At 39.1% G+C, this 26,499-nt stretch overlaps 2 protein-coding genes and 1 pseudogene across 12 annotated transcripts in view; 2 read left to right on the top strand and 1 right to left on the bottom strand.

Annotated features, from left to right (window-relative positions):
• Positions 1 to 26,499, top strand: part of RARS2 (arginyl-tRNA synthetase 2, mitochondrial) — a 95,844-nt gene that overhangs the window by 62,612 nt on the left and 6,733 nt on the right. For 2 of the 8 annotated variants that reach the window (XR_012324738.1, XR_012324739.1), the window contains exons 9-22: positions 2,483 to 2,641; positions 3,674 to 3,780; positions 7,345 to 7,440; positions 11,139 to 11,199; positions 12,729 to 12,805; positions 13,306 to 13,430; positions 14,030 to 14,097; positions 14,182 to 14,291; positions 14,745 to 14,840; positions 15,775 to 15,849; positions 17,215 to 17,278; positions 17,756 to 17,827; positions 21,218 to 21,354; positions 23,746 to 23,815. Coding sequence is in view for 4 of the 8 variants with exons in the window: in XM_033867545.2 (XP_033723436.2) it covers positions 2,483 to 2,641; positions 3,674 to 3,780; positions 7,345 to 7,440; positions 11,139 to 11,199; positions 12,729 to 12,805; positions 13,306 to 13,430; positions 14,030 to 14,097; positions 14,182 to 14,291; positions 14,745 to 14,840; positions 15,775 to 15,849; positions 17,215 to 17,278; positions 17,756 to 17,827; positions 21,218 to 21,325 (1,218 nt within the window). In the remaining 4 variants the exon portion in view is untranslated. Of the gene's footprint in view, positions 1 to 2,482; positions 2,642 to 3,673; positions 3,781 to 7,344; positions 7,441 to 11,138; positions 11,200 to 12,728; positions 12,806 to 13,305; positions 13,431 to 14,029; positions 14,098 to 14,181; positions 14,292 to 14,744; positions 14,841 to 15,774; positions 15,850 to 17,214; positions 17,279 to 17,755; positions 19,855 to 21,217; positions 21,355 to 23,745; positions 25,734 to 26,499 lie in introns of those variants that run through there. The other 6 variants (XR_012324737.1, XR_012324736.1, XM_033867545.2 and 3 more) reach the window with 6 other exon arrangements.
• Positions 3,998 to 7,299, top strand: LOC117307535 (Y-box-binding protein 1 pseudogene; annotated as a pseudogene).
• SLC35A1 (solute carrier family 35 member A1) overlaps positions 21,986 to 26,499 on the bottom strand; it is a 41,616-nt gene continuing 37,102 nt past the window's right edge. For all 4 annotated transcript variants that reach the window (XM_073789420.1, XM_004321221.4, XM_019929404.3 and 1 more), the window contains 3 exons: positions 25,423 to 25,599; positions 24,826 to 24,960; positions 21,986 to 22,908 (listed from right to left, as the gene is read on the bottom strand). In XM_073789420.1, coding sequence (XP_073645521.1) covers positions 22,781 to 22,908; positions 24,826 to 24,960; positions 25,423 to 25,599 — 440 coding nt within the window. In that variant the 3' untranslated portion in view covers positions 21,986 to 22,780. The remainder of the gene's footprint in view (positions 22,909 to 24,825; positions 24,961 to 25,422; positions 25,600 to 26,499) is intronic.

The following is a 26,499-nucleotide window of genomic DNA, read 5'->3' as shown; positions in this document are numbered from 1 at the left end:
CGATTCAGGGGACACGGGTTCGTGCCCTGGTCTGGGAGGATCCCACATGCCATGGAGCGGCTAGGCCCGTGAGCCATGGCCACTGAGCCTGCGCGTCTGGAGCCTGTGCTCCGCAACAGGAGAGGCCACAACAGTGAGACGCCCACGTACCGCAAAAAAAAATAATAATAAAAAAATAAAAAACGAATACCTTTCCTCTTCTGAAAATAAGGATTTTTTTGTATATTTGATTAGAAATTGAATACACACATGTACACACACGTGTATGTGAGAGAGAGAGCTGGAGAGAGACGGGAAGAGAGATGGGGGAAGCGGGGAAAGATAAACTTTGAATCACATGCCATTTATAGACACATATATATCTTTACTCCTGTAGGCTGGACTGTTACGCAGTTGTCAATGGATAGGTCATTCAAAGGTCAGGAAGTCTGACCTATGCCTACATATCAACCTCGATTGGAGGTTGATATGTAGGCACCCCCTGTGTAGCATGTAGTAAAACTCCAAGCTTCCAGAAGGAAAGCAGGTGTTTGGCATAAACCATATTGTTTGCATAAACAGTTTAGGCACCGTGAGCCACTCTTATCAGTTAGCTTGGTGGGAACATTCTCAAAATTCAAGTTCTCAGATGCCAGCCAAGGGCTAACCTTGCAAACAACACATTTTAAGGATAACAGTTTCCAGGCCTGCTACGTTAACTCTTTTCTGCACAACTTTAAAGAGGAAAAAAAAAAGATTAGGTAGTTTTAACCTTTATTTAGGAGTACTGATTTATTTACTTCTGCATTCCAATAATTAACATGAGCCATCTATACAAGGTGAGACATTTTTAGCTTGAGATAGATGTTTAATGCCCTGTCCCTTTTGTTGGTAGTATCTAGTGGGTAGAAGCCACATTATGGTTGTCCTAAAGTATTCTCCAGCAATAAAATCACTTTTTCTACCCAGATGCTGCTGCCATGATATTTTGATGATATTACTGTAAGAGTTTGGAGGCCTCATATTTTTTGGTAGTTTATTTGCTAATTTTTATTTCATGCTATTTTAATAGCTTTCTGGAAAAAAATATGAGGATAGTAAATTTATTGTTCGTGTTTCACCCTGGAAGTGAGTTACAACTTGTAAGTAAAATCTTTATAGTCCCTAATGCATAACTTCAATATTACTTGAGCTGTAGTGTTGATATTTTTATGTCGTTTATTAATCTTGCATTTTAGAGACTGGAAAATGATTGTATGAACACACAGTCCTAGAACTGGAAGAGCCCTTAACAAGCCATCCAACTGCACTCCTCTCATTGGGTTGGGGCAGAACTAAGCGAGCCAGGACAGATGGTGCAAAAACACTCCGGAAGTGAGTGCTCCACACAGTTCTCAAGAGCCCAAGTTGGAGTATAATTAAGCTAACTATCCCAAAGCTCTTCCTAAATCACCTGGTTTCTTCTGGTCTTTGCAGATTTAAAGAACAGTTTAAATTTTTTTTCATTAAAACAACGGCTGAATCACCCTGTGGCCTTTTCTTTTCCAGATTGAACCATTCTACTAGCTTCAATCTTTTCTCAGAGAAGTTGCAGCAATAATTTCACTTTTTTTTTTTTTTTTTTTAAAGAATAATGCTAGCTTAGTCTCAACCAGGCATTCTTTTTTTTGGCTGCAGTGTGCGGCATGTCAGATCTTAGTTCCCAGACCAGGGATCGAACCTGCACTCCCTACAGTGGAAGTGCAGAGTCTTAGCCACTGGACCACCAGGGAAGTCCCTATTTTTTTAAAATTTATTTATTTACTTATTTTTGGCTGTGTTGAGTCATCGTTGCTGTGCACAGGCTTTCTCTAGTTGCAGCGAGCGGGGGCTACTCTTCATGGGGTGCGTGGGCTTCTCATCGCGATGGTTTCTCTTGTTGGGAGCACGGGCTCTAGGCATGTGGGCTCAGTAGTTGTGGTTCATGGGCTCTAGGAGACAGGCTTAGTAGTTGTGGTGCATGGGCTTAGTTGCTCCATGGCATGTGGGGTCTTCCCAGACCAGGGCTCGAGCCCGTGTCCGCTGCATTGGCAGGCAGATTCTTAACCACTGCGCCACCAGGGAAGTCCCTAACCAGGCATTCTTAACCTAAGGATCTGTGAACTTGGATGAGAAGAAAAAAGTACATATTATTTTCAGTAACCTCAGTCAGAAATTTAGCACTTTCCTCTGTTACTATATCACAAATATTTTTTAAAATTTGAATAATTGTATTTCAATGTAATTATTTCCTTTATAATCCTATGTATTTTACTTTATGCATTTTGAGAAGGGGTTATTAGGGCTCACTAAAGTAAGGGTCCATGGCAAAAAAAAAAGAAAAGAAAAAAAGGTTACACTCTGTGACCAGCGCACTTGTATAACCTTTAAATGAGAATTCTCCCGATTGTTTTGTTTTCTTTTCCTTTTTGGAGATAACAGTGACTAGTAATGTACTTCATGTAATGTACTATTGTGCCTTTAGGTTTATGTACAAGTTAATAAAGAAGCAGCAGACGATAAAAGTGTAGCAAAATCAGCACATGAGTTCTTCCAGAGATTGGAACTGGGCGACACGCAAGCACTTGCACTCTGGCAGAAATTTCGGGACTTGAGCATAGAAGAGTACATTCGGATTTACAAGGTGCCCGCCCACTCTCCTGCTCTCCTGTCATGTGGAGCTGCTCTTGATGGGTACTCCTGGGTAGGAGGGTTGCTTCTGAAGTTCATGTTTTAAGAACAGATTTGTCATTTGTCACTGAGTTGATAATTGGGACTCAGATATTGTTCTTTGGGCTGAAAGTTAGAGCTACAAAATAAAGCCTGTGAACTTCACAGGCTGAATGTGAAGTGACATCCTAATACTTCATTTCAGTTTGGCTTTTCTCTTCTCTCTTCTATCATTCCTTTTTCTTAATCATTTTTTCTTCTTTTGCTTCCTTAGGCATATATGTGATGGCTATAAATTCGTTTGTCTAAGAACATGTTGGGGGTGGGAGAAATACAACAGTGAATAAAAGAGATATAAGTTCTTTTCTCATGGACTTTACACTCCAGCATGGATAGAGTAGATTAAACAAATTCGAGGCAGTGCAAATTCAACAAGAATATATACAGTCTGTTAGGTGGTGATGATGTATGGAGAAAAGTGAAGCAGGGGAGGGGGGGATCAGGGGTGCTGTCTGAAGAGAGTTTCAGCAAAGATCCCACATGGCTGGAGTAAGGAAGCAAGATGAAGAAAAGTGAGAGAGGGGTTGGAGAGGTTGGAGAGTGGGGTGGGATGTAGGACATTTTCCAGGACTGTCCAGTCTAGCTTCCTGCTGCAGTGGAAACGTTCTGGATCTTTGCTGTCCAATATGGTAGCCTCTAGCCACATGTGGCCGGTGAGCACTTGAAGTGTGAGTAGCGTAACTGAGAAAGTAAATCTTCAATTTTCCTTAATTTGAATTTGAATAGCCATATGTGTCCAGCAACTCCCACGTTGGACAGCACAGTACTGCTGTGAGGGCTTGACCGTGCGGGGAACCGTTAGGAAGGTTTGAGTCACGGAGTGACTTGATTTCATTCTTATTTTCCCCATCTGTCTGACAGACTGTAGAACATCCTATTTTGTCTTAGGGTAAGATAATAGGACACATGCGTAACTTTTTTTTCTTTTGTTTCCAAATCCTTTTAGCGTCTAGGAGTACACTTTGATGAATATTCAGGAGAATCATTTTATCGTGAAAAGTCTCAAGAAGTCTTAAAGTTGCTGGACAGTAAAGGACTCCTACAGAAAACAATGTATGACCAGGTTACTATTCTTCAGAAAGTTATTCATTCTGCTTTGAAGTTGGTATTGACGTTTTCTCTCAGTAAGGAGAGCAGAATGTCGTGTGCAGCCTTCCTGGCATTTTTTTACAGTGCTTTTTGCTCTTCAGAGTACTTTCCCACATGCTGTCTCTTGCTGCCATAGCAAAATCCTGGTAAGCTTGGGAGAAAGAATATTATCTTGTTACGTATGAGGAAACAAGCACAGAAAGTATAAGTGACCTGCCTAAGGTCACACCAGCTGATAATGGTATAACTGGAAAAGGGAAATAGAACGCTTTGTACTCAACCCTGCCTTTTTAAAAAGATTCCATCCTGTTCCAAAAGGATTTAAAGCAATTTATAAAAACAGGTATACTGAGTTCGATGGGTAGTGGGAGCGGAGAGCAGCCCCCAGAGAGCCCCGAGCAGCCTCACCGCCGCCGCCGGCCTGGTTGCCATCACAGCCCGGGAGGAGCCGCAGCCGTGAGCAGCGAGGCCGACACCCAGAAGCCGCCCTCAGCGCTGCCGACACCGAGCCCGGCACGACGGGCTGCGGCGCAGGAGGCGGCGGCCCCGGCAGTCTCGCATCGGCGGCACCTGCCGCCGGGGACAAGAAGGTCATCGCAGCGAAGGTTCTGGGAACATAAAATGGTTCAGTGTAAGAAACGGATATGGCTTCAGCAACAGGAACGACACCAAGGAAGATGAAGGTGTACACCGGACTGCCGTAAAGAAGAACCCGAGAAGTGCCTTCGCGGCGTAGGAGACGGAGAGACTGCGGGGCTCCATGTCGCTGAAGGAGAAGAGGGTGCGGGCAGCAGACGTTGCAGGCCCTGGGGGGTCCAGCGCAAGGCGGTACACGTGCACCAGCCCGTAACCATCACAGCCGCTCTTCGCGTCACAGGGGGCCTCCATGCAACCTCCAGCAGAATTACCGGGACAGCGAGAGAGGGGAAAAGACGGAGGGATTCGAGAGTGCCCCCGAAGGCCGGGCCCGACAGCAGCGGCCCTACCGCAGGCGCCGGCGCCCACCTTACTGCGTGCGGAGACCCTATGGACGTCAACCACAGCGTTCCACCGTCCTGTGCGGGGAGAGGTGATGGAGGGTGCTGACAACCAGGGTGCAGGAGAACAAGATAGACCAGTGAGACAGAATATGTATCGGGGTTATAGACCACCGTTCCGCAGGGGCCCTCCTCGCCAAAGACAGCGCAGAGAGGACGGCAGTGAAGAAGATAAGGAAAATCAAGGAGATAGGAGACCCAAGGTCAGCAGCCCCCTCAATGTCGGTACCGCCGCAACTTCAGTTACAGACGCAGACGCCCAGAAAACCCTAAACCCAAGATGGCGAAGAGACACAAGCAGCCGATCCACCAGCTGAGAATGCGTCCGCTCCCGAGGCTGAGCAGGGCGGGGCTGAGTAAATGCCGGCTTACCATCTCTACCGTCATCCGGTTTAGTCGTGCAACAAGAAGAAATGAATATGATATTCCAGCAATAAGAAATGAACAAAAGATAGGAGATGAAGACCTTAAGTGCTTGCTTTTTGACTGTTGACCAGATAACTAGAACTATCTGCATTATCTATGCAGCATGGGGTTTTTATTATTTTTACCTAAAGACGCCCCTTTTTGGTAATGACAAACGTGTTTTTAAAAAAAAAACAAAACTGGATTTTCTCAATACACCTTTAAAGGATTTTAAATTGTTTCATATCTGGTCGAGTTGAGATTTTTAAGAACCTCATTTAATTTATAATAGAAGTTTACAGCTTGATTTTTTAAAAAAGTCAACAAACTGCAAGCACCTGTTAATAAAGGTCTTAAATAATTTAAAAAAGAAAAAAAGGTATACTACAACCCCAAGGTTTTGAAAGAGTAAAATGAGGAAATCAAGAAGCAGGGCAGAAAAAAATAGGACGTCAGGGATGATATTAGTACATCATGTAACACACACTGGGATTCTGCTTCTTTGCTTAAGGTAGATTTCTAATTTAGCTTTGAGCTTCCTGTCAGCTGAACAGAAATGGCACCATTCATAGGCGCCCAGCCATGTGTAACACAGAAGCAAACCAGTTGCTTAGAAGTGCCATTTTTCCAGATGGCCAGCAAACACATGAAAAGATTCTCAGCATCACTAATTATTAGAGAAATGCAAATCGAAAGTACAACGACATATCACCTGACACCGGTCAGAATGACCATCATCAAAAAATCTACAAACAATGTTGGAGAGGGTGTGGAGAAAGGGGAACCCTCATAAACTGTTGGTGGGAATGTAAATTGATACAGCCAGTATGGAAAACAGTATGGAGGTTCCTTAAAAAACTAAAAATAGAGCTACCATATGATCCAGCAATCCCACTACTGGGCATATACCCAGACAAAACTATAATTCAAAAAAAAAACACATGCACCCCAATGTTCATAGCAGCACAATTTACAGTAGCCAGGACATGGAAGCAACCTAAATGTCCATAGAGGAATGGATAAAGAAGACATGGTACATACATACAATGGAATATTACTCAGCCATAAAAAGGAATGAAGTGGGGTCATTTGTAGAGATGTGGACAGACCTAGGGAGTGTCATACAGAGTGAAGTAAGTCAGAAAGAGAAAAGCAAATATCGTATAATAATGTATATATGTGGAATCTAGAAAAATGGTATAGATGATCTTATTTGCAAAGTATAAATAGAGACACAGACATAGAGAACAAATGTATGGATACCAAGGTGGGAAGAGGTGGGGAGGGAGGAATTGGGGGACTGAGATTGACACATATACATTATTGATGCTATGTATAAAGTAGACAACTGATGGGAACGTACTGTATAGCACAGGGAACTCCTACCTAATGCACTGTGGTAACCTAAATGGGAGGGAAGTCCAAAAGGGAGGGGATATCTGCATGTGTATGGCTGATTCATTCTGTTGTGCAGTGGAGGCTAACACAACATTGTAAAGCAGCCATATTCCAATAAAAATTAATTTTTAAAGAAGTGCCATTTTTCATAGTAACAAAGAGCTCGTCATCCTTATAAGAAAGACATGGAGAATGTGGCTCACAACATCCTCAGTGATGTCCTTAAGGACAATTTTTAGATCGCCATATACAGATTCTAATTTTTGATCGGGCAGGAAAGACAGTAACAACATTCTGTGGTTTTATTACTCAAGGGTACTTTCTTGCATGTTAAAAATTAACCCAATATTGAGTGTTACAGTAACTTGGATTAGAAGAAGAACATGATGTTTCATGGTTAAACTGAAGTTGAAATCTCATTTTTCAACTAGTTACGTTAAAGACTTTAAGTACTTCATCCAGAGTACAGAATTTAAAATGATAAGTAAATATTAATTACAAAATACCTACTCTTAATAGGTTCATTCAAGGTCAGATTCCTTCTTATTCTTCATTGTTGGTTACACCACTTATTGCTCCTTAAGTAATAAAAATAGCTCTGGTTTGCCAAAGATAATATTATAGATATTATACTATTAACGGTTTTAATTCATTATGTTGTTTCAGAGTTACCTTTTTGCATTTCTAGAAAAGGCACAGCTGTAGTGGATCTGTCAGGAAGTGGTGACCCCTCCTCGATTTGTACTGTAATGCGAAGCGATGGGACGTCTCTCTATGCAACCAGGTTTGTGTCTTGTGTGAACCTCATCATTAGAATGCATGACTTCACATTCTTTGTTCTAGGATTAATGCTAAGACAATCATTTTATTCTCAAAACTGTTACCAAATCCTGATTTCTAAAATCTTTTGTTCTCATTACTGAAAATATTTTTATTGGATTTCTGTTTATGGCCATTTATAGTTTCTGGAATGGTTTAATACCGGAAAAGAAACTGAAAAAGTGATTACAGTTAAACGTCATAGGATTTCCACAGGTGAATACATTGTTCTACAAACTATAAAATTGAAGTACCTCCTAGCCAACTATAAATATTTTATAATTGCATATTGACAGAAAATGTATACTAAACGGTGCTCATGTTGGCTCAGTGGTATCCTCACTCGGTCAAGATCATCTTATGTGCATATAAGCACCAGTCCTCATTCAGACTGTGGTAAAATAGACCGAGCGAGAAGTAGGCCGTGCCGCTTATATTTTTTCATTTGTCTCCATGACCAACCCCTGTGGAAAGGAGCAGCCTCTGTTAATCAGTAAGAACTGGGTTTATCAAGCACACTTATTTCTGGGACAAAGCTAATAGGAAGGAGAAGACAGGACCATAAAAAAAGCCACACAGGCAAACACGGCCATACTCAAGCACTGCTAGGAAAAGTTTCTAGTGTCTCCCGGGCTAGAATTTTATGTTGGATCACAAACCACTTTTGTAGCATAGTTAATGATATTTTGTTGTTGTTGTTGTTAACTACCATCATTTTTTTCCAAACAACTTTAAACAACCATCTGCCTCTCTTACTGTCCCTTAGAAAAATCATTCTTATTTTCTGTTACTTTTTGGCATTTCTTTTTATCAATTCCATACAATTGGAGTTAGGAAATGAGAAGACCCTGTATATCTAAGAGGTACATTTCTTTTTCTAGATACAAAAAAATATACAGTAGAAAATTTTTTTTGTGCCAGCTAATTATTGCTGGACAGATTAAATAAGCCTTTGAGTAGTGGTTATAAGAAATGTGTTTACTCATGTAAGCAACAGGGAATTAAATTCATTATCTTGTAATAAACTGTAGTGGAATATAATCTGCAAAAATACTGAATCACTGAAACTAACACAATATTGTAAGTCAACTATACTCAAATTTAAAAAAAGAAAGAAATGTGTTCAGAAGAGAGGCTCCATGTCATAAAGACTCTATAACTATCCTTATCTGCTATCTTTTGGGGGGCTATCATTAGGTCCAGATTTTTCTGTTTATTTTCCTTAATACCTATACTTTCCCTTTTTTCTTTGGGAGAATCATCTTTGTGCCACTTGTTGAAATGTTTGATTTTTCACCTTGCTCTAACTGTACTTGTTTCTGTCCTTTCAATGGGTTCCTTATAGAATACAGCTATGTGTGTGGTTGTAAATTAAGGGAGTTGTTATAACAGACAAAGAAGAATGCAGGAGGATACTGACAAGAGCACAGGGTGAGGCTGGAGACCTGCATTTTTGTTCTGAGACCATGACCATCACTTAACCTCTCTGGGCCATGGTTCCCTACTTTGTGAAAAGAGAGACCTGAACTAAATGACCTGGCATTTCTTCTGGCTTTTTTTTTTTTTTTTAATGTTTATTTTTGGCTGTGTTGGGTCTTCATTGCTGTGCGCGGGCTTTCTCTAGTTGCGGCGAGCCGGCACTACTCTTCGTTGTGGTGTGTGGGCTTCTCATTGCGGTGGCTTCTCTTGTTGCGGAGCACGGGCTCGAGGCACGCAGGGTTCAGTAGTTGTGGCACACGAGCTCAGTAGTTGTGGCTCACAGGCTCTAGAGCCAGGCTCAGTAGTTGTGGGGCACGGGCTTAGTTGCTCCGAGGCATGTGGGATCTTCCCGGGCCAGGGCTCGAGTCCGTATCCCCTGCATCGGCAGGTGGATTCTTAACCACTGTACCACCAGGGAAGCCCTCTCCGGCTTTCAAATTCAGGTTCTACAAACTCAACCTAGGACTTTTTCTTATATTCATCTCTTTTTCTTTGGATTAAAAAGTTTTTCTTTGTTTTGTGCTTGGCTCAAATCAAAAAATATAATGGGGTGTATATTTGTGACTTCGTTTTGGGGATAATCTATATCAGTGTTTTACAACCTTTTTTTTAATTATAACCCTTCTCAGGAACCTTTTTAGCCATATTTTTTTATACTTGCCCATCCTCATGAAATTTTAACACCACAGATGTATCTGTATGTATTGTATGCATATATGTGCTTTATACATAAATAGAGTAAGATTTTTTTGTCCCTCACGAGACAGTTTTTGCCTCCATTCAAAACACATGCTCTGGGGACTTCTCTGGCGGTCCAGGGGTTAAGACTCCACGCTTACAATGCAGGGGGCACTTGCTCTGTTATATCTGGATCCTGAAGTAGGTACCAATGACATTTTGATGATCCCCAACATTTCAAAAGATCTAGGAACTTTAAAAATCCTCAGAATCCTCCCAGTGTCATGTATTGTTAAGCAAAAATAGCTTTAATTTTTTTCTTGCAGTTTTATTGAGATATAATTGGCATACAGCACTGTGTAAGGTGTATAATGATTTGACTTACATACGTCACGAAATGATTATCACAATAAGTTTAATGAACATCCATCGTTTCATATAGATAACAAAACTAAAGAAATAGAAAAAAATTTTTCTTGTGATGAGAACTCTTAGGGTTTACTCTCTTAACATTAACTTTCATATATAACATACAGCAGTGTTAATTCTATTTATCATTTTGTACTTTACATCCCTAGTACTTATTTATCTTATAACTGGGAGTTTGTACCTTTTGACCACCTTCATCCAATTCCCCCTCTCTCTGTCCCTTGCCTCTGAAATTCTACAAATCCTATCTCTTTTTCTATGAGTTTATTTGGTTTTGAATTATAATTGACCTACAACACTACGTTAGTTCCTGTTACACAACATAGTGATTTGGTATTTCTATATATTCAAAATGATCACCATGGTGAGTCTAGTTATGATATGTCACCATACAAAGATATTATATAGTTATTAATATATTCCCCACAAGTTAATTAGCTCTAATTTTAAAATTCAATATTTAAATAATTTTCACCTAAAATTTTTCACTTAAAATTTTATAGTTTATGGTTTGTTTTTAAATATTTTGTACTGTGTGCAGACTGGGTATTTTGTCCTTAACCAGAGATAAGAGGTAAGTGGAATTTTTGTCAAAGGAATTTATGGTCTTTTTAAATGCTTTAGAAAGTATTGCTTTCGAATGATCCAAGACGTTGGAAGAGTAGCTAGAGGATACTGTATCACCGATGTTTTAAATATGTTCTTTAAGAAAGTATATTGCAGAAAAGTGACAGGAAAGTAATTCTTTCCAGTAGAGGCTTAATTAACGAATCATAAAACATTTACCTACAAACACCTTGCCTAGAGCTATTTAGTTATTATTACTACTTGTCCCAGAGCTTTTATTTATTTTTTATCTTTTCACAGCACTTTCATAATTCTTTTCCCAAAGCTGTTTTTGTTATTACTATCTTGTATCAAAGTATGGTACTGGGATTATATAAGCATGGGTACTATACCCGAGGCTTGGAATAACAGTAGTTCTTAATGAGAAAAGCCTCATTACTATTAAATAGGTAAAACAAATTATTACCCAGATCTGCTTAGTAACTCTTAATCTATGGCCATTTTTTTCAGAGATCTTGCAGCTGCTATAGATCGAATGGACAAATATAATTTTGATAAAATGATTTATGTGGTAAGTAATCACAATAAAGAACAAAAGGTTATGATCCCTACTTCATGAAAACTGCAAAGATAGATATTGAATGCCTTGTTGAAAAACTAGGCAAAAATAATTTTCTCAAACTATAGAAAGCATTCAATGTTAAGTGTATGTATGATGGCAAACACTGTGTTTAAAAAAAAAAACTTAAAATTAAAAAGTTCACATTGCTTCATAGTATAAAAACCCCAAAATTACCCAAATGAATGGTTATGTGTAACAAATATGTACATGTCACTATAATACATTTCTTTAAAATAACTTTCTATTTTAAATATTTTAGGACTCACGGAAGTTTCAAAATGGTAGAGTTTCCATGTAGCCTTCAGTCTTCTCCAAAGATAATAACATACATAACCATGGTACTTTGTCTATACCAGGAAACTAACATTGGTAGAGACCTTAGTTAAATTTCACCAATTTTTACACACGCTTGTGTATGGGCATGGTGGAGGGGGGTATGAAATTTTATCACATGTAGATTCATGTAACCATCACCACATTCAGAATACAAAACTGTTCCATCACAAAACAACCTCTCTTATGGCAACCACTTAATAATCATGCGTTCCTCCAACCCTAACCACTGGCAACCAGTGCTCTGTTCTCCATCATACCATTTTGTCACTTTGAGAATGTTATATAAATGGAACCCCATTAGGTAACTTTTTTTTTTTTTTTTTTTGGCAGTGTTGGGTTTTTGTTGCTGCGCGCGGGCTTTCTCTAGTTGCAGCGAGTGGGGGCTACTCTTCGTTGCAATGCACAGGCTTCTCATTGCAGAGCATGGGCTCTAGGTGCACGGGCTTCAGTAGTTGTAGCACATGGGCTCAGTAGTTGTGGCTTGCGGGCTCTAGAGCACAGGCTCAGTAGTTGTGGTGCACGGGCTTAGTTGCTCCGCAGCATGTGGGATCTTCCCGGATCAGGGTTCGAACCCGTGTCCCCTGCATTGGCAGGCGGATTCTTAACCACTGCGCCACCAGGGAAGTCCCACATTAGGTAACATTTTGAGGTTGGCTGTTTTCACTTAGCATAATGAATGCCCTTGAGATCCACCCAAACTATTGCATGTGTCAGTAGTTTGTTCCTTTTATGCTGAGTAATATTCTAGTCTCCCCTTCCTTTCTTTCTGTGTGCAACCTCCCTTTCCCCGAAGGAAAAAAAAAGTTGCTATTAAATATATTTTTAGAGCTTAGCTTTGGCCTTCTTGGAGCTAAAGGTCATAACAGCTGAGAGAGGAGGAATTTAGATAGAAAACTCACAAGGTTAAATTTCATGTTCCCTCCTGGCTCAGTGGAGTGCTGCAGCTCTTACTTCCTTCTCTTCTAGAGGACTCACCTTAGACCTTCTTCTGGTGGCATCTGCTTTGTGTGCTTATTTAAAACATATCCACTGACAGTGACTCTAGTCTGTCAAAACTCAAATATTTTAATTTGATTTATGTCCAACCTATTGTAGATTAACTTATCAGTGTTCTTTTATTTTAAATAAATTTTTTTCTCAAGACAGATAAAGGGCAAAAAAAGCATTTTCAGCAAGTGTTCCAAATGCTGCAGATCATGGGATATGACTGGGCAGAAAGGTACCGTACTGTCTGCATGGTTCTTAATTGCCTGCTCAAGATTAAAGTTTTGCTAGGTCAGCCATGTCCAAAAATGTAGCAAATTGTTAAAGATTTTCATTCAAAATTCACTTCTTTGTTTCAAGATGTTAGTGTGAAAAAACAGATTTGTTCTTTGTGCTAATTTTTGTCCTGATTATATTAATTTCTAGCTTATAAACATTTAATAAATGGTTTTATTAGACATCTCTCAGTGGCTTGATTTTCAAAATTCTTAATTCCCATCTCCTTTTTTTCATAAAGGCAACTAGTAATTTAATCATATGCTAGTGATTATGAAATGAAGCTGTGTGTTTAACATCTTCTGTGGCATACGTCACAGCATATTTCAATTTATAAATTTTTTAAAACCTCTCTATGAGAGTTAAAGTTAAGACTATTCTCTATAAGGGTATTGTTATATTCTTTGATCACCAGCTCCTTTTCAGTTTTCAGTGAACTAAGTGCCTTCTCCATTTTAGGTGCCAGCACGTGCCCTTTGGGGTAGTGCAGGGAATGAAGACTCGAAGAGGAGATGTTACTTTTCTGGAAGATGTTCTAAATGAGATTCGATTGAGGATGCTACAGAACATGGCTTCTGCTAAGAGTGAATTCATTTTTTTGTTGTTACAGACATAACTTACGTGCACTTTTATGTTTTGCTGGACTTCTGTGCAGTGTGATTTATTATGACCATCCCTCCATTGAACTTTCATAAACCTTGGCACAAATAGCTTTGCTAATTCGAGGTGCCAGAATTTCTAGACTTGCTGCTGGGCTGTTACGCAGTTTAGTAATGGGAATTGATACACCCTGAGCCTCTTTTCCTGGGCAGCTTCAGCATTGTCACTCCACGGTTGGAGTGCTTGTGCAAAGTTCCTGTGTTCCATAATCAGAAACAAGTCCCAAGTCCTTATGGCTTTGTTTAACCTTCACCTTTGGAAAAATAAGTACCAGCTCTATCTAATGTCTTCCAAGGGATATTTGTAAGAAAAATAAATTCGTGTTTCTTCCCTTTTAACAAAGGCTTGAAAACATCATTATCAAAGTTAAATCAGCCCACATTAGGACAGTTAATTGCCTGCTGTACACCTGTTTATTCTTGATGCTGTCAGCGTATGGTTTTGTTAGGTTTTATCTCCACTTTAGTCCCGGATTCTGTACAGTTTCATGCAAGGTTAAAGTAGCTGCCTTTGTCTATTTCAGCCACCAGAGAGCTGGAGAACCCCCAGGAGACAGCAGAGAGGGTGGGGCTCGCAGCCCTCATCATTCAGGTCTGTGAAGACTGCTTCCCGGGAGAGTCTTTTATTTGGTACTGGGACAAATCCCAGCGCTGAAGATTTCCTCTGTCATTTTAGGACTTCAGAGGTTTCCTGTTATCTGACTATCAGTTCAGCTGGGATCGTGTTTTCCAGAGTCGCGGGGACACAGGGGTCTTCCTGCAGTACACACACGCCCGCCTCCACAGGTGAGAAGAGTCTGCAGGGAAACACTGGGCCACTCTGTCCTTCCCAGGGTGGGGTCTGGATGGAGCGATTCCGAGACCAAAGGCCCTGTTTTCTGGGCTTCTCCGACATCTCACATTCAAAACTAGTTGAAGTACAGTGGACCTCTGATTATGTTTGGGTCTTGTGGGGTTTTTTAAACATTTATGTATTGCACACCTATGAAACGAAATGCTTTTATATATATTATGTTATTTAGTACTCAGAATAACCCTGCTAAAGAGTATACTCCGTTTTCAGATGAAGAAACAGATGTAGGGAAAACTGAGGCATCGGGTCAAATGATGGTAGCTTCCGAGTCTAGGACTATATTAAGGAAAGCAAGACTGTGCGTTATGAGGTGATGTTCATCATTTGCAACTGAGTCCTAGGATGACTTGTTTAATCCTTTGTTGTGTTTAAACTTGTGATAACAGTTTGGAAGAGACTTTTGGATGTGGTTATCTAAATGACTTCAACACTGCTTGCTTACAAGAGCCACAGTCTGTTTCCATTCTCCAGCATCTTCTCAGGTACAGTTTCCTAACATTATCAAGTCTGCTTCTGCTCCATGAAATAACTGTTGTAGTTTGCTGACCACTGGAATCAACAGGCCAGTGACTCTAGACAGCGCTTTTCCAAAGGTGTGACCAAAAAGTGATTGCCTGCCCTTTGGGAGCAGACAGAGGGCATGCTCACGGCTAATCCTTGGGCTTAAAAAATATTATCACCATTGAATTAGCCCAGCTGTCTAACATCCTTTAGGTCATGGTGTGAGAACGTAAAGCCTGGTAAAAGCATAACCTTTTAGTGTAGAAATGATCATCTTCTCACCCTCTGTGATAAGTGAAGGAAAATCCCTGCCTTTGTGCACCATCCCTGAGACCATAAGCCCTTCATTTGCCTCTTGGTTTCAGTTCAGCTTCAAATACACTGGACAAGAGATCATACTTCTGAGCTCTCATGAGCATTATCGGTGAAGCCAGACTTGTCAGGAGAGACTGACGAATATCTGGAAGGGATATGGAGGGTTAACAACAAGGCCTATTTCTCTGATTGCCACACAGTGGTCAGTGGTTCTTTCTTGGGATGAGGGGTGAGTTTACTAACATTTGGCTAATTTGTGAGGAAAAATAAGCCAACCTGGTTTTCTTGGCAGTGAGTAGACTCTTGTTTGCTAGATTATGTTCCTAAGCATGGCTAGAGGCTTTGTACGTTTAACAGCCATGATTTGAGTCCTTGCTTTGGGCTAGGCCTATGGGATCTCAAGGTGATTTAGAAAGTACCTGCCATCAAGGAACTTGTAAGAAAGAAAGATGTGCCTTTACCTTCAAATTTACACACGGTCTTTTTTCATATATCTTCTACCATTAATGATATCAAGTCAGCCTTATATCGTAGATCTTAGCTTGGTGTAGTATGAGCCCAGCCTTCCCCTGCCAACCACTCCTGTCATCTTTCTTTTAGGTTCGATGAGGTGCTTTATAGGTCAGCCCAAGACCTTCAACCCAGGCATATTGTCAGTTACCTTCTAACTCTAAGGTATGTTATAAACTTGCTATTTGGGGGTATTAAAAGACATTTGATATGACAAAGGACCTTTCTTTCATCTAAAGGTCTCTTATAGACAAATCCATTGGCCTAAAAAATTTTATGCCTTAAGTTACAGGAATTCTTGCTTCATCTTTGCAAATTAGCAGTTAATATTCATTCATTCATTCATGCAGTGATTGAAGGTCTGGTCACTGGAGTCTAGTGAACGGGAACCGATAGGTACATCATGGGTGGTCATAGTACAGCATGTGTTAGGATAGATTGGACATGAGGGGCAATGTTAGGGCACTTAGCCCAGCCTTGAGGGTTCAGAGAGGGCTTCTCAGAGGAGAGGAGTAGATGTCAGTCAGGAGAAGCAAGGTGGCAGAGGAGGGAAAAGCCCAGAGTTGAGCAAGAACATGATCCATTAAAAGCACTTCTGGGAGAACAACTGTGTTCTGTACTAAGGTGTTCTGACTTATTTTCAGGGCAGTGGGGTCCATGAAAAGGTTTTAAGCAGAGGCACAGAAAAGTCAGTCTGATGGAGGGTAGAGAATGAATTGGAAAGCGAGTAGATGACACTTGGATAGAAATTTCACGGTGGCTGTTTTAGAAAGTTTGAATAGAGGTTGAGTTTTATAGCAACAGTTGTATCTTCTCATAAAGCTATTTAAGAAAGGAAGTATTTGCTTTTACTCAAGATTTACTGAAATCAAAGGTTTATTGGGACTTCTTCCTTGAATATGCTTTTTACCTTTCTTCCCCAGATTTATAGATTTTTTTTCCTGTAATTTCCACTTAGACATATAGAGATGAAGAAGCCAGAAAGTCTTATTAAATGTCACTTAATCATTGAAACTAATGTCATAAGCATCATTTCTCTGGCACTGTTCTTGCTGCCATAACCTAAACAGAAAAAATATTTTAAAGAAGAGTGGCCAGTGTATGCAGAGTGGATTGATAACTAGTCTTACCCCACCTCCTCCCAGTACAGAAGGAGACAGGCCAGACCGTGTTATACATTTCATCTTGAGGGATGCCTAAATAAGGGAAAACTAATTATTAGAAAAGAATCCCCTATACTTGTAAAACTAACAATGAAATCAAAATCTTAAGAACAATGAAACTAATCATAATATCACCTGGCATTAGTAGAACCAGGACCAAAAATCTAAAACCGGAGTTTAGTGTGTTTCACTTTGCCAGTTATTGAAAAGCAGTGAATTCAGCCTCAACTTCCCAACTTTGGAAATATCCTTTAGTGGCTCTCGGCTTTGATTTCTCTAAGTTGAGGGAGTAAGATTAGATATCAAGCTTATATGTTACACAGGAAATTAGCTGGTCCTAATCATGATTATTCTCTTCCTGTTTCAGTCATCTTGCAGCGATGGCACACAAAACACTACACATAAAAAACAGTCCTCCTGAAGTGGCCGGGGTATGTTATGTCGAGTTTTGCTGTGTAATCTCTAGCATCCTCAGACTTATTACTGAGTCAGTCTTGTCAGTGTTTCTAAAATAGCATCCTGTTGTTCACCTACAGAAGTGTACTTACACACTTAAGGTAAAAATTAGAATTGGGCTGTAACAATCATTGTTACTTTCCAACATACTGGACCATGAAACACCTTTTCCTACATCAAGTGACAGGGTGATTAGCTCCCCTTATCTGAAGCTGTACTTTATGGAGTTACTGTTACTCCCACTCCACAGCCCTTGGGTACCAGTCTTACTATAACAAATCCTAGGAATTTGTCTTCCTTTTGCCTACAGGAAACCCTAGGGCACTTGGAGATACTGTCGTACATTAAATTAGAAGAAAGTTAGAATTACTTCTAACAGGAATTTTATCTATTCACTCACAGTTAGCCTGTTACTGAATTGACCTTGAATCATTCTTGAATTTATTTTGTAGGCCAGACTTCATCTTTTCAGAGCTGTCCGCTCAGTCCTAGCCAACGGAATGACACTTCTTGGAATAACACCTGTATGTAGGATGTAATTTCTAATTAAAATTGCTTTTAAAATACTAAATGAATTCTAGTTATCTATTCTTACATGCCTTGCTATTTAGAATAGAACTGAAACTATTATTCTATGTCAGAATCTATATTTTATTGTCCATATTTTATTAAGTGATTTATCAACTTATTAAATCTTTATCTTTTAAAAAAATCATCTGAGTTTCCTCATGGTCAATAAGTACTAAATGGACTTTTGTTAAACTAAGTTAAATCTTTTTATTTATTTATTTTTTTGCGGTACACGGGCCTCTCACTGTTGTGGCCTCTCCCATTGCGGAGCACAGGCTCCAGACACGCAGGCTCAGCGGCCATGGCTCACGGGCCCAGCCACTCTGCGGCATATGGGATCTTCCCAGACCGGGGCATGAACCCATGTCCCCTGCATCGGCAGGCGGACTGTCAACCACTGTGCCACCAGGGAAGCCTGTTAAATCTTTTTAAAGTCATTGTGGTCTACCGGAGACAAAGGATTAGAGTTTAAACTATGGCTTGAGGGTTTTTTGTTTTTCTTTTTTAATTGAAGTATAGTTGATTTACAATATTACATTAGTTTCAGGTGTACAACATAGTGATTCAATATTTTTATAAATTAAACTCCATTTAAAGTTATTATAAAACAATGGCTATATTTTCCTGTGCTGTGCAATGTATCTTTCTTATTTTTATACATAGTAGTTTGTATCTCTTAAGCCCCTACCCCTACCTTGCTCCTCCCCCCTTCTCTCTCCCCACTGGTAACCACTAGTTTGTTCTCTACAGCTGTCAGTCTTTCTGTTTTGTTATATTCATTTGTTTGTTTTATTTCTTAGATTCCACATATAAGGGATAACGGAGTATTTGTCTTTCTCTGACTTATTTCACTAAGCATAATCTCTAGGCCCATCCACGTTGTTGGGAATAGCAAAATTTCATTCTTTTTATGGCTAATATTCATGTATATACACCACATCTTCTGTTGATGGACAGGTTACTTCCATATTTTTGCTATTGTAAACAGTGCTGCTATGAACATTGGGATGCATGTATCTTTTTGAATTAGTGTTTTTGTTTTCTTCAGATATATACCCAGGAGTGGGATTGCTGGGTCATATGGTAGCTCTATTTTTAGCTTTTTGAGGAGCCTCCATACTGTTTTCCAAAGTGGCTGCACCCATTTACATTCCCACCAACTGTGGGAGTAAAAGTCCCCTACTGTGTCTGTGCGCAAACGTGCACACTCCTCGTGAGCAGTGTCCAGGCTTCCCACAGCCCTCCTGTCCCACCAGCCCTCTGACCAGCCAGGGGGCTGCCTTCCCTGTGCCAGACCCAGGGCTGGGGTGCCCAATATGTGGATCTCCACCCGTGTGATCTCCCTTTTTCTGAGTCCTCTCCCTGGGGCTCAGGTCCCAACCTGCTCACTTCTCTTCCCTTCCTACCCGATCCTGTGTGGATCTTTCTTACAGCCTTGGCTATACAGGAGTCTTTCTGCCAGTTTCCAGTTAGTTTTCAGTGAGACTGTTCCACATGTAGACAGATAAACAGGATTTTTTTTTTTACTTTTTAAAAATTTTTTATTGAAGTATAGTTGATTTACAATGTTGTGTTAATTTCTGCCGTACAGTGATTTGGTTGTACATATTCTTTTTCATATTCTTTTCCACTTATGGTTTATCACAGGATATTGAATATAGTTCCCTGTGTTATACAGTAGGACCTTGTTGTTTATCCATCCTATGTATAATAGTTTGCGTCTACTAATCCCAGACTCCCATTCCTTCCCTACCTTGGCAACCACAACTCTATTCTCTATATATGAGTCTGTTTCTGTTTCGTAGATATGTTCATCTGTGTCATATTTTAGATTCCACATATAAGAGGTATCATAAGGTATTTGTCTTTTTCTGACTTACTTTGCTTAGAATGATAATCTCTAGGTCCATCCACGTTGCTGCAAATGGCATTATTTCATTCTTTTTTTTATGGCTGAGTAATAGTCCATTGTTTATTTATTCCACATCTTAATCCATTCATCTGTCGATGGACATTTAGGCTGTTTCCATGTCTTGGCTATTGTGCATAGTGCTGCTGTGAACATAGGCGTGAACATATCTTTTTGAATTATAGTTTTGTCTGGTTATATGCCCAGTAGTGGGATTGCTGGATCATATGGCAATTCTATTTTTAGTTTTTTGAGGAACCTCCATACTGTTCTCCATAGTGGCTGCACCAATTTACATTCCCACCAACAGTGTAAGAGGGTTCCCTTTTCTCCACACCCTCTCCAGCACTGGTTATTTGTAGACTTTTTGATGATGGCTGTTCTGATGTGAGGTGGTACCTAATTGTAGTTTTGATTTGCATTTCTCCAATAATTAGCAATGATGAGCATCTTTTCACCACATGTAGATATATTTTTGAGGTGTTCATGGGGGGAGGTGAGTTCCACTTCCTCCTCCTCTGCCATCCAATCTCCTCTGCCTTGACATCTTACAGTGCCATTCATCCAGAAACTCTTCTTGTAACTGAGATTATCTGTTTCCATGTTTTAAAACTGATGAGGAAGAAAAATCTCAATTTTCTTAGAATTATGACTGTTCTTAATAAATTTCGGGAGAACAAAATTGAGCTTTTTTGTCAATACAGCTGACAGCTACTCCCAGAGAACAGGTCTCATACTTTTCATGGCCGTATACAGGTAACTCTTACCAGACTATGTGAACTGGGGCATTGAACACATCTGAATAACAAGGAATTACTTTACAGATATCGAATTAGGATCTTTGTAAAAATTAGTCCATTAAATCACATTTGAAATGGAGTTTCTCAAACAGTTTCATGTATCTGCATATTGGTAAGTATATTTTGTGTGACCTGCTTAGGAAACATGAGTAGGATGTGATCTGTTTGATGGTTACAGCTATCCTCATCTGAGAATTTCCATTCTGATCTGTTATAATTTATTCTAACTATTGCTACTAGAAATCTTCTGAATACCAATGACAATCTAATTTTATGCACAGAGAAGCAAATTAGCATGAATTAAAGCTTCTTTAGTTGAATGAGCATAGTTTTATATTGGCAAGTATGGTATACCTTCTTAATCCTAGAAAAGACTCCAATTTTAAGTGAATTATCTTCCAGATTGTTTATTTTCTACTTAAAGTATCATCAGTATTTCACAGCACAAATCAGCCATGGAATAAAAAGTTGGGACATTTTTTACACATCCAGTATCTCCCTCCCCTTCTTTGAACAAACATTCCCCTTCCCAGATCTGTGGTAGGTTGCTTAGTATTTGGTTTTTTTTTGAGGGGGGGGGGGCGGTTGTTCGTTTTTAATATCTATTTATTTATTTTGGCTGCGCCGGGCCTTAGTTGCTGCGTGTGGGATCTTCAGTTGAGACATGTGAACCCATAGTTGCAGCATGCATGCAGGATCTAGTTCCCCAACCAGGGATCGAACCTGGGCCCCTTGCATTGTGAGCATGGAGTCTTACCCACTGGACCACCAGGTAAGTCCCTTCCTTATATTTGAATCTTGAGTAAAATGACACAAGGGACAGTGATGGTTAAAGCCAAGTCTTTCTGAAAGCAGCTCTCTGAAAAGGCTGTTCATTAATTCCTGCAACCTAGAGCCATACAGCCTTGACTGCAGTCCTTATAAATTCTTTTTTTTTTTTTTTAAGGCTAGGTGGAAGAGGTTTATAGCCATTTTTTGCAACCAAACAGCCTAGATAAAATTCCAACATACAGAAAGTAAAAAATTTAATGTTTTGGGCTTGTGTTTATGTTTCTGCATTCTCTTTTTTTAATTTATTTATTTTATTTTTGGCTGTGTTGGGTCTTCATTGCTGTACGCGGGCTTTCTCTGGTTGCGGTGCACAGGCTTCTCATTGCGGTGGCTTCTCTTATTGTGGAGCACAGGCTCTAGGGACACAGGCTTCAGTAGTTGTGGCACGCAGGCTCAGCAGCTGTGGCGCATGGGCTTAGTTGCTCCATGGCATGTGGGATCTTCCCAGACCAGGGCTCGAACCCGTGTCCCCTGCATTGGCAGGCAGATTCTTAACCACTGAGCCACCAGGGAAGCCTGTTTTTGCATTATCTTAATGGTCATATCTACAATACAAATAGTGATCAAACAGGTTTCATATAAATAAATTAAGTTTATTGCTGAATTTTCCCATAACATTATAGAAATTTTTTTTAAAAAACACTGAAATTTCACAAATTATTGAGCTCAACAGTTAAACATACTTCATAAAAAAAAGTACAAAAGTGACATTAGAAATATTTTTTGAAGAAAAGTATATCATCTAAGAGCAAAGAAATGTGAATCCAGACAATGAATGGCACAAATACAGCACTTTAGAGGAGTACTCAGTCACCACCCAGAAATCATTGTCTGAGTTATGAAATAGATTCAGTTTGAGAAGTTATATATTCAGTTTGTTTCTGAACTAGCCTGTCTTGTTTTTGCCTCTCTTTTGTAAGAAAAGAGCTAGGTCTTTACTGCTGCTGGGACCAAATACTGTACATGCACTGGAGAATAAGGACGGGTCACCCTTCTCCCCTGGTACCTGCACAAGAGAACAGTTAGTACAGAAATGGCTTTGGCACTTTAACCCTTAACATAATCCCAAACCTTGTTAATTAAATATTGTAGCCTTGCATGATTTTTTTTAATACCACATCATCTCCATACTTTATATGTACACTATATATACAGTAATAAAAATCCTTCATTCTAAAACAAAACAGGTTGATTCCAAACAGGCCACATTAAATCTTTGTAGCAATACGCTCACATAGCTTTCTTCTTAATGCTTATACGACACAGTTTTTGATTGTTTTTTTTAAGCTACCTTCTGGGATTGACTTAAGGCTCTAGTTTAATGCAAATGGTTTAGTCTTAGTAGGAATCTCTTTTGAGGCTAAAAATCACACACCACTGACTCTCTCTTTTGAAGTTGGTTCTCCTTGTTGAATGGATGTAGTGTCTTGTCTGGGTAATCCATAGAGATATATAGAAACACATACAAGAAGAGTACCCAGAGCAAAGGTGAGTGCTGAAAAGAAAAAAAAAAAAAGGAATCTGTATTTGTGTTCTTAAAACTGTAAAAATGATTAGTTTAAAATTTTGAAGACTTTCAGTTGTGGGTTTACACTATCAGATTACATGGAAAATAAATTTAAGTGTTCTATATGATGATGGTAAGGTTTAGAAAGGTCATCAATTCTAGCTCCACCCCCACCCCACTCACCAGAAAAAGTAGTGAAATCAAGGGAGTGACAATTCACTTACTACATACTTTTCAAGAACGCAAGTATGACTGTCCTGGACCACTGACAAAGAACATACTAACATCCCTATATGCTGATTGAAAGAAAACGCAGTGGAATAAGGATTTTCCATGATAACTAGAAACCTGTGAAAGTTAAGGTTAGTAGAGTAAAAGGCAGTTGAGCAAAATTCAAAGAGTTAGGTGACCAATGATTCAAACCATTGAAGATTTCTGAATAGGAGATGAGGTGGTGATTTAATGAGTAAAATTCCATTTTCTGCTAACATCTTTTTTTTTATCTTAATCCTGAAAATCTGGACACAACTGAATTACAACTTGCCCTAACTTGACAAATAGGCATCATATAAATAAATCCTTATGTCAAAACTAAACAATATTCTATGTGGAGTACAATGGCACAGTCTTAATAGCTTTAAAAATGTCATGCAGAGAAACAACATCGAGCTATGACTTTTAGTTCATCCCTAACTAGAAAAGACTAGCTTTGCCTTCCAAAAAGGGGAAGAGGGTAAATTAAATCTAAATAGGAAACTAAGATTGCTAAGACATTCTAAGGACACTGACCAAAAAGCATTTATACTGTTTCCAAATATTCTTTAGGAGCACAGGCATAGGATTTGTTGAGCATAAGGATGGATCAGAACTACAAGTGAAAGTTCACACAAATCAGGTAAGAAAAACATCAGAAGGAGGGCCTAGAAATATCTGTTACTGAAATGGTAAGTAGTTGGCTTTATACAGAATACCTACCTACTATGTGCCAGGCACTGTTCTAAGCACTTTGCCTAAAACAACCCTACAAGATAGGTGTTATTATCATTCCCATTTTACAGACAAACTGAGACATGGGTTAAGTAACTTCCCCAAGGTTTTACAACTAATAAATGGTACAAGCAAGGTTTGAACCAAACTATCAAATTTTTTCCTAAGATTTCTACAAGGTTGGTATTCTTCTATTTGCATTTATAACAAGTCAATTGTAAATACAGGCCAGATGTGTTTCTTTTACTTAATGTTGATATTTGACAGATTTTTCTCATGTATTAGTTTATGGTATAACTGATCAGTAAAGAAAATTATCACACCATAAAAGCACCGGGAAATGTTAAGTCAATATCACTGCTTAAATAATTCAGAAGCCAACTAATGGTGGATATGGCTAGGGAAAATTATATTAGAAGGACCAGCATAAAGGCGGTCCTAGAATGCCAGCTATAGTAATGAATTTTGTATTAATTACATATTAAATGAAACAAATAGCTTTATTAAAGAGAAAATTTAGATTTGGATTGTAGTTTCAAAACCAGTTTATATCCAAGTCTAAAACAGGAAGGTACAAACTAAGGGGGAAATGAAAGAAGTATTCTGTTCTTACCTCAGAATAAAAAGTTTACTCTAATTCCACTGCGGAAATTAACGAGGGAGGCTTTGTCTGCAGAAACACTCTTTCTACTGAGTAGCCCGCTCACTTTCAGCTCTAGAACCATTTAAACAACCTAAGTACTGTGGACACACATTCCACACAACTATGAACTGCTGCGCCTGTAGGATAAATTGTAACAAAACTAGGAATTTCTGTAAACTCTACAAGCAACTGCCATATTTAATGAAAGATGAAATGAACCAAGGTAGTGAGAAGCTCTTCCATGTTAAAAACTTACAGTACAAACTAAGACATACTTATCTGTAATCCAAACAGCATCACTGAAGCAATGGTAGAAAGGACAATGGCTGCTGCTGCAGAAAAGCCTTTCATGATGTTGTCTGTGTACTTGACCACAACAGAAGTGTAGAGGCCTCCAACACTAGCAAGAACTCGCATACAGAAAGAAAGAAAATCTTAACACTCAAATAAATGGAACATTCTATGATGGTGAGGCAGTTGGCAGTTTTCACCCCCAGAGATGCCATACTAATTTACCTAGGAAAATACTATTTTCCTTAGAAGCAGCCATCTGAGAGATTTTGTACTAGGAGTCATAGTTCCTACAAAACAACATTGTTTTTCAGATGCCCAAAGGGCTATGTAGTCTACTGCTAAACTGTACACATTTATTGCTAATACATTAGATACGTTTGATTGTGAAGGCAAAATTGCTTTGGGATAGCTTTGCCACAAAAGTAAGTCAATAAAACCAAAATTAGATTTTCAGACTGGTATTCACAGTATCAAAGGAATAATTTCAAAATGCTATAAAGGCTTAAAATGGACATCTAACTTGAGGGAAAAGGGTGGGGGGGAGATCTACCCAGAACCTTTAATTCCTGGATACTTACAGATGACAAGCCAGACATAATATGTGTAACCATAGAAAAATCCTTTTTCTTTAATTTCAGCTCCATCTGACAAGTAGACGCCAACTAATGTCACAACAATCCCTGATAGATACATTTGAATGTTTCTCACCCAAAGGGAAGTGTCAGAACTCTTTAAAACTTTTTCAAAATACACTCCTGAAAGAAAATTAAGCATGCAAATATGAAATAGGTATTAGAAATTAATCTAAAATGTCTTTATATTATATTTTGGGGTTATTATTCTAAATAAAGTATATGATTTGTGGAACACACATTTTACATTAATTAAATGCAGATTTATTATGTTGGTTGTGACGCATGGCATACCGAACATTACCGATTTGTATTTTTACAGAGCACATAGAATTAATAACCAAGAGGGAGCTTTCTAAAAACCCACATTTAACAGGAGACTCTTATATTACTATTAATAGTTTCCGCCTTTATTATAGCAGTGAGATAGATCACAAAAGCTCACTTAATGCCACTAAAAGACTTGCTTTGGTCAGCTGGAGCACTATATACTATTAGAGTCAATTATCTTAAACATACCCCTATAATATCTGCCTAGTATGAATACTCCCAACTTTGCAAAATAACCTATATAATCACCACTTAGGATTTTTTCTGAGAGTTACACAACCAAAATAAAGTTTAAATAGAACTTGCTGAGTGAAGCCATTTTCCTTTAAAGCAGGGGTCTACAGACCAAGTTCACCCACAATGTTAGAAGGACTGTGAACTCCCTAACTAGATAATGTTTTGTGTCTATGTGCATTTTTCTGGGGGTGAGGATCCGACACTTTTTTAGGTGCTCCAAAAGCACACATGTGTCCCCACCCCACCCACAAAATCACATAGCACAGCTGTAAGTTTTATACTGAAAATGAATGCATGTTTAGCAAGGACATTAAAGATTTTTGTTATAAACACTGTTAATTAGAGGCTTAGGAATTGCCACTAAAGTACTAATCAACTAAAAATTCAAATGAAAACCAAGATTGTTTTTGATGAACCTATGTTGGAAAGAGCCAGAGAATGGGAACAAACATATAA

Source organism: Tursiops truncatus, chromosome 12, assembly GCF_011762595.2.
Source record: "Tursiops truncatus isolate mTurTru1 chromosome 12, mTurTru1.mat.Y, whole genome shotgun sequence".
NCBI classification, from domain to species: Eukaryota; Metazoa; Chordata; class Mammalia; order Artiodactyla; family Delphinidae; genus Tursiops; species Tursiops truncatus.
The sequence above is the reverse complement of the archived record's forward strand: the minus strand, read 5'-3'. Positions and strand labels throughout refer to the sequence as shown.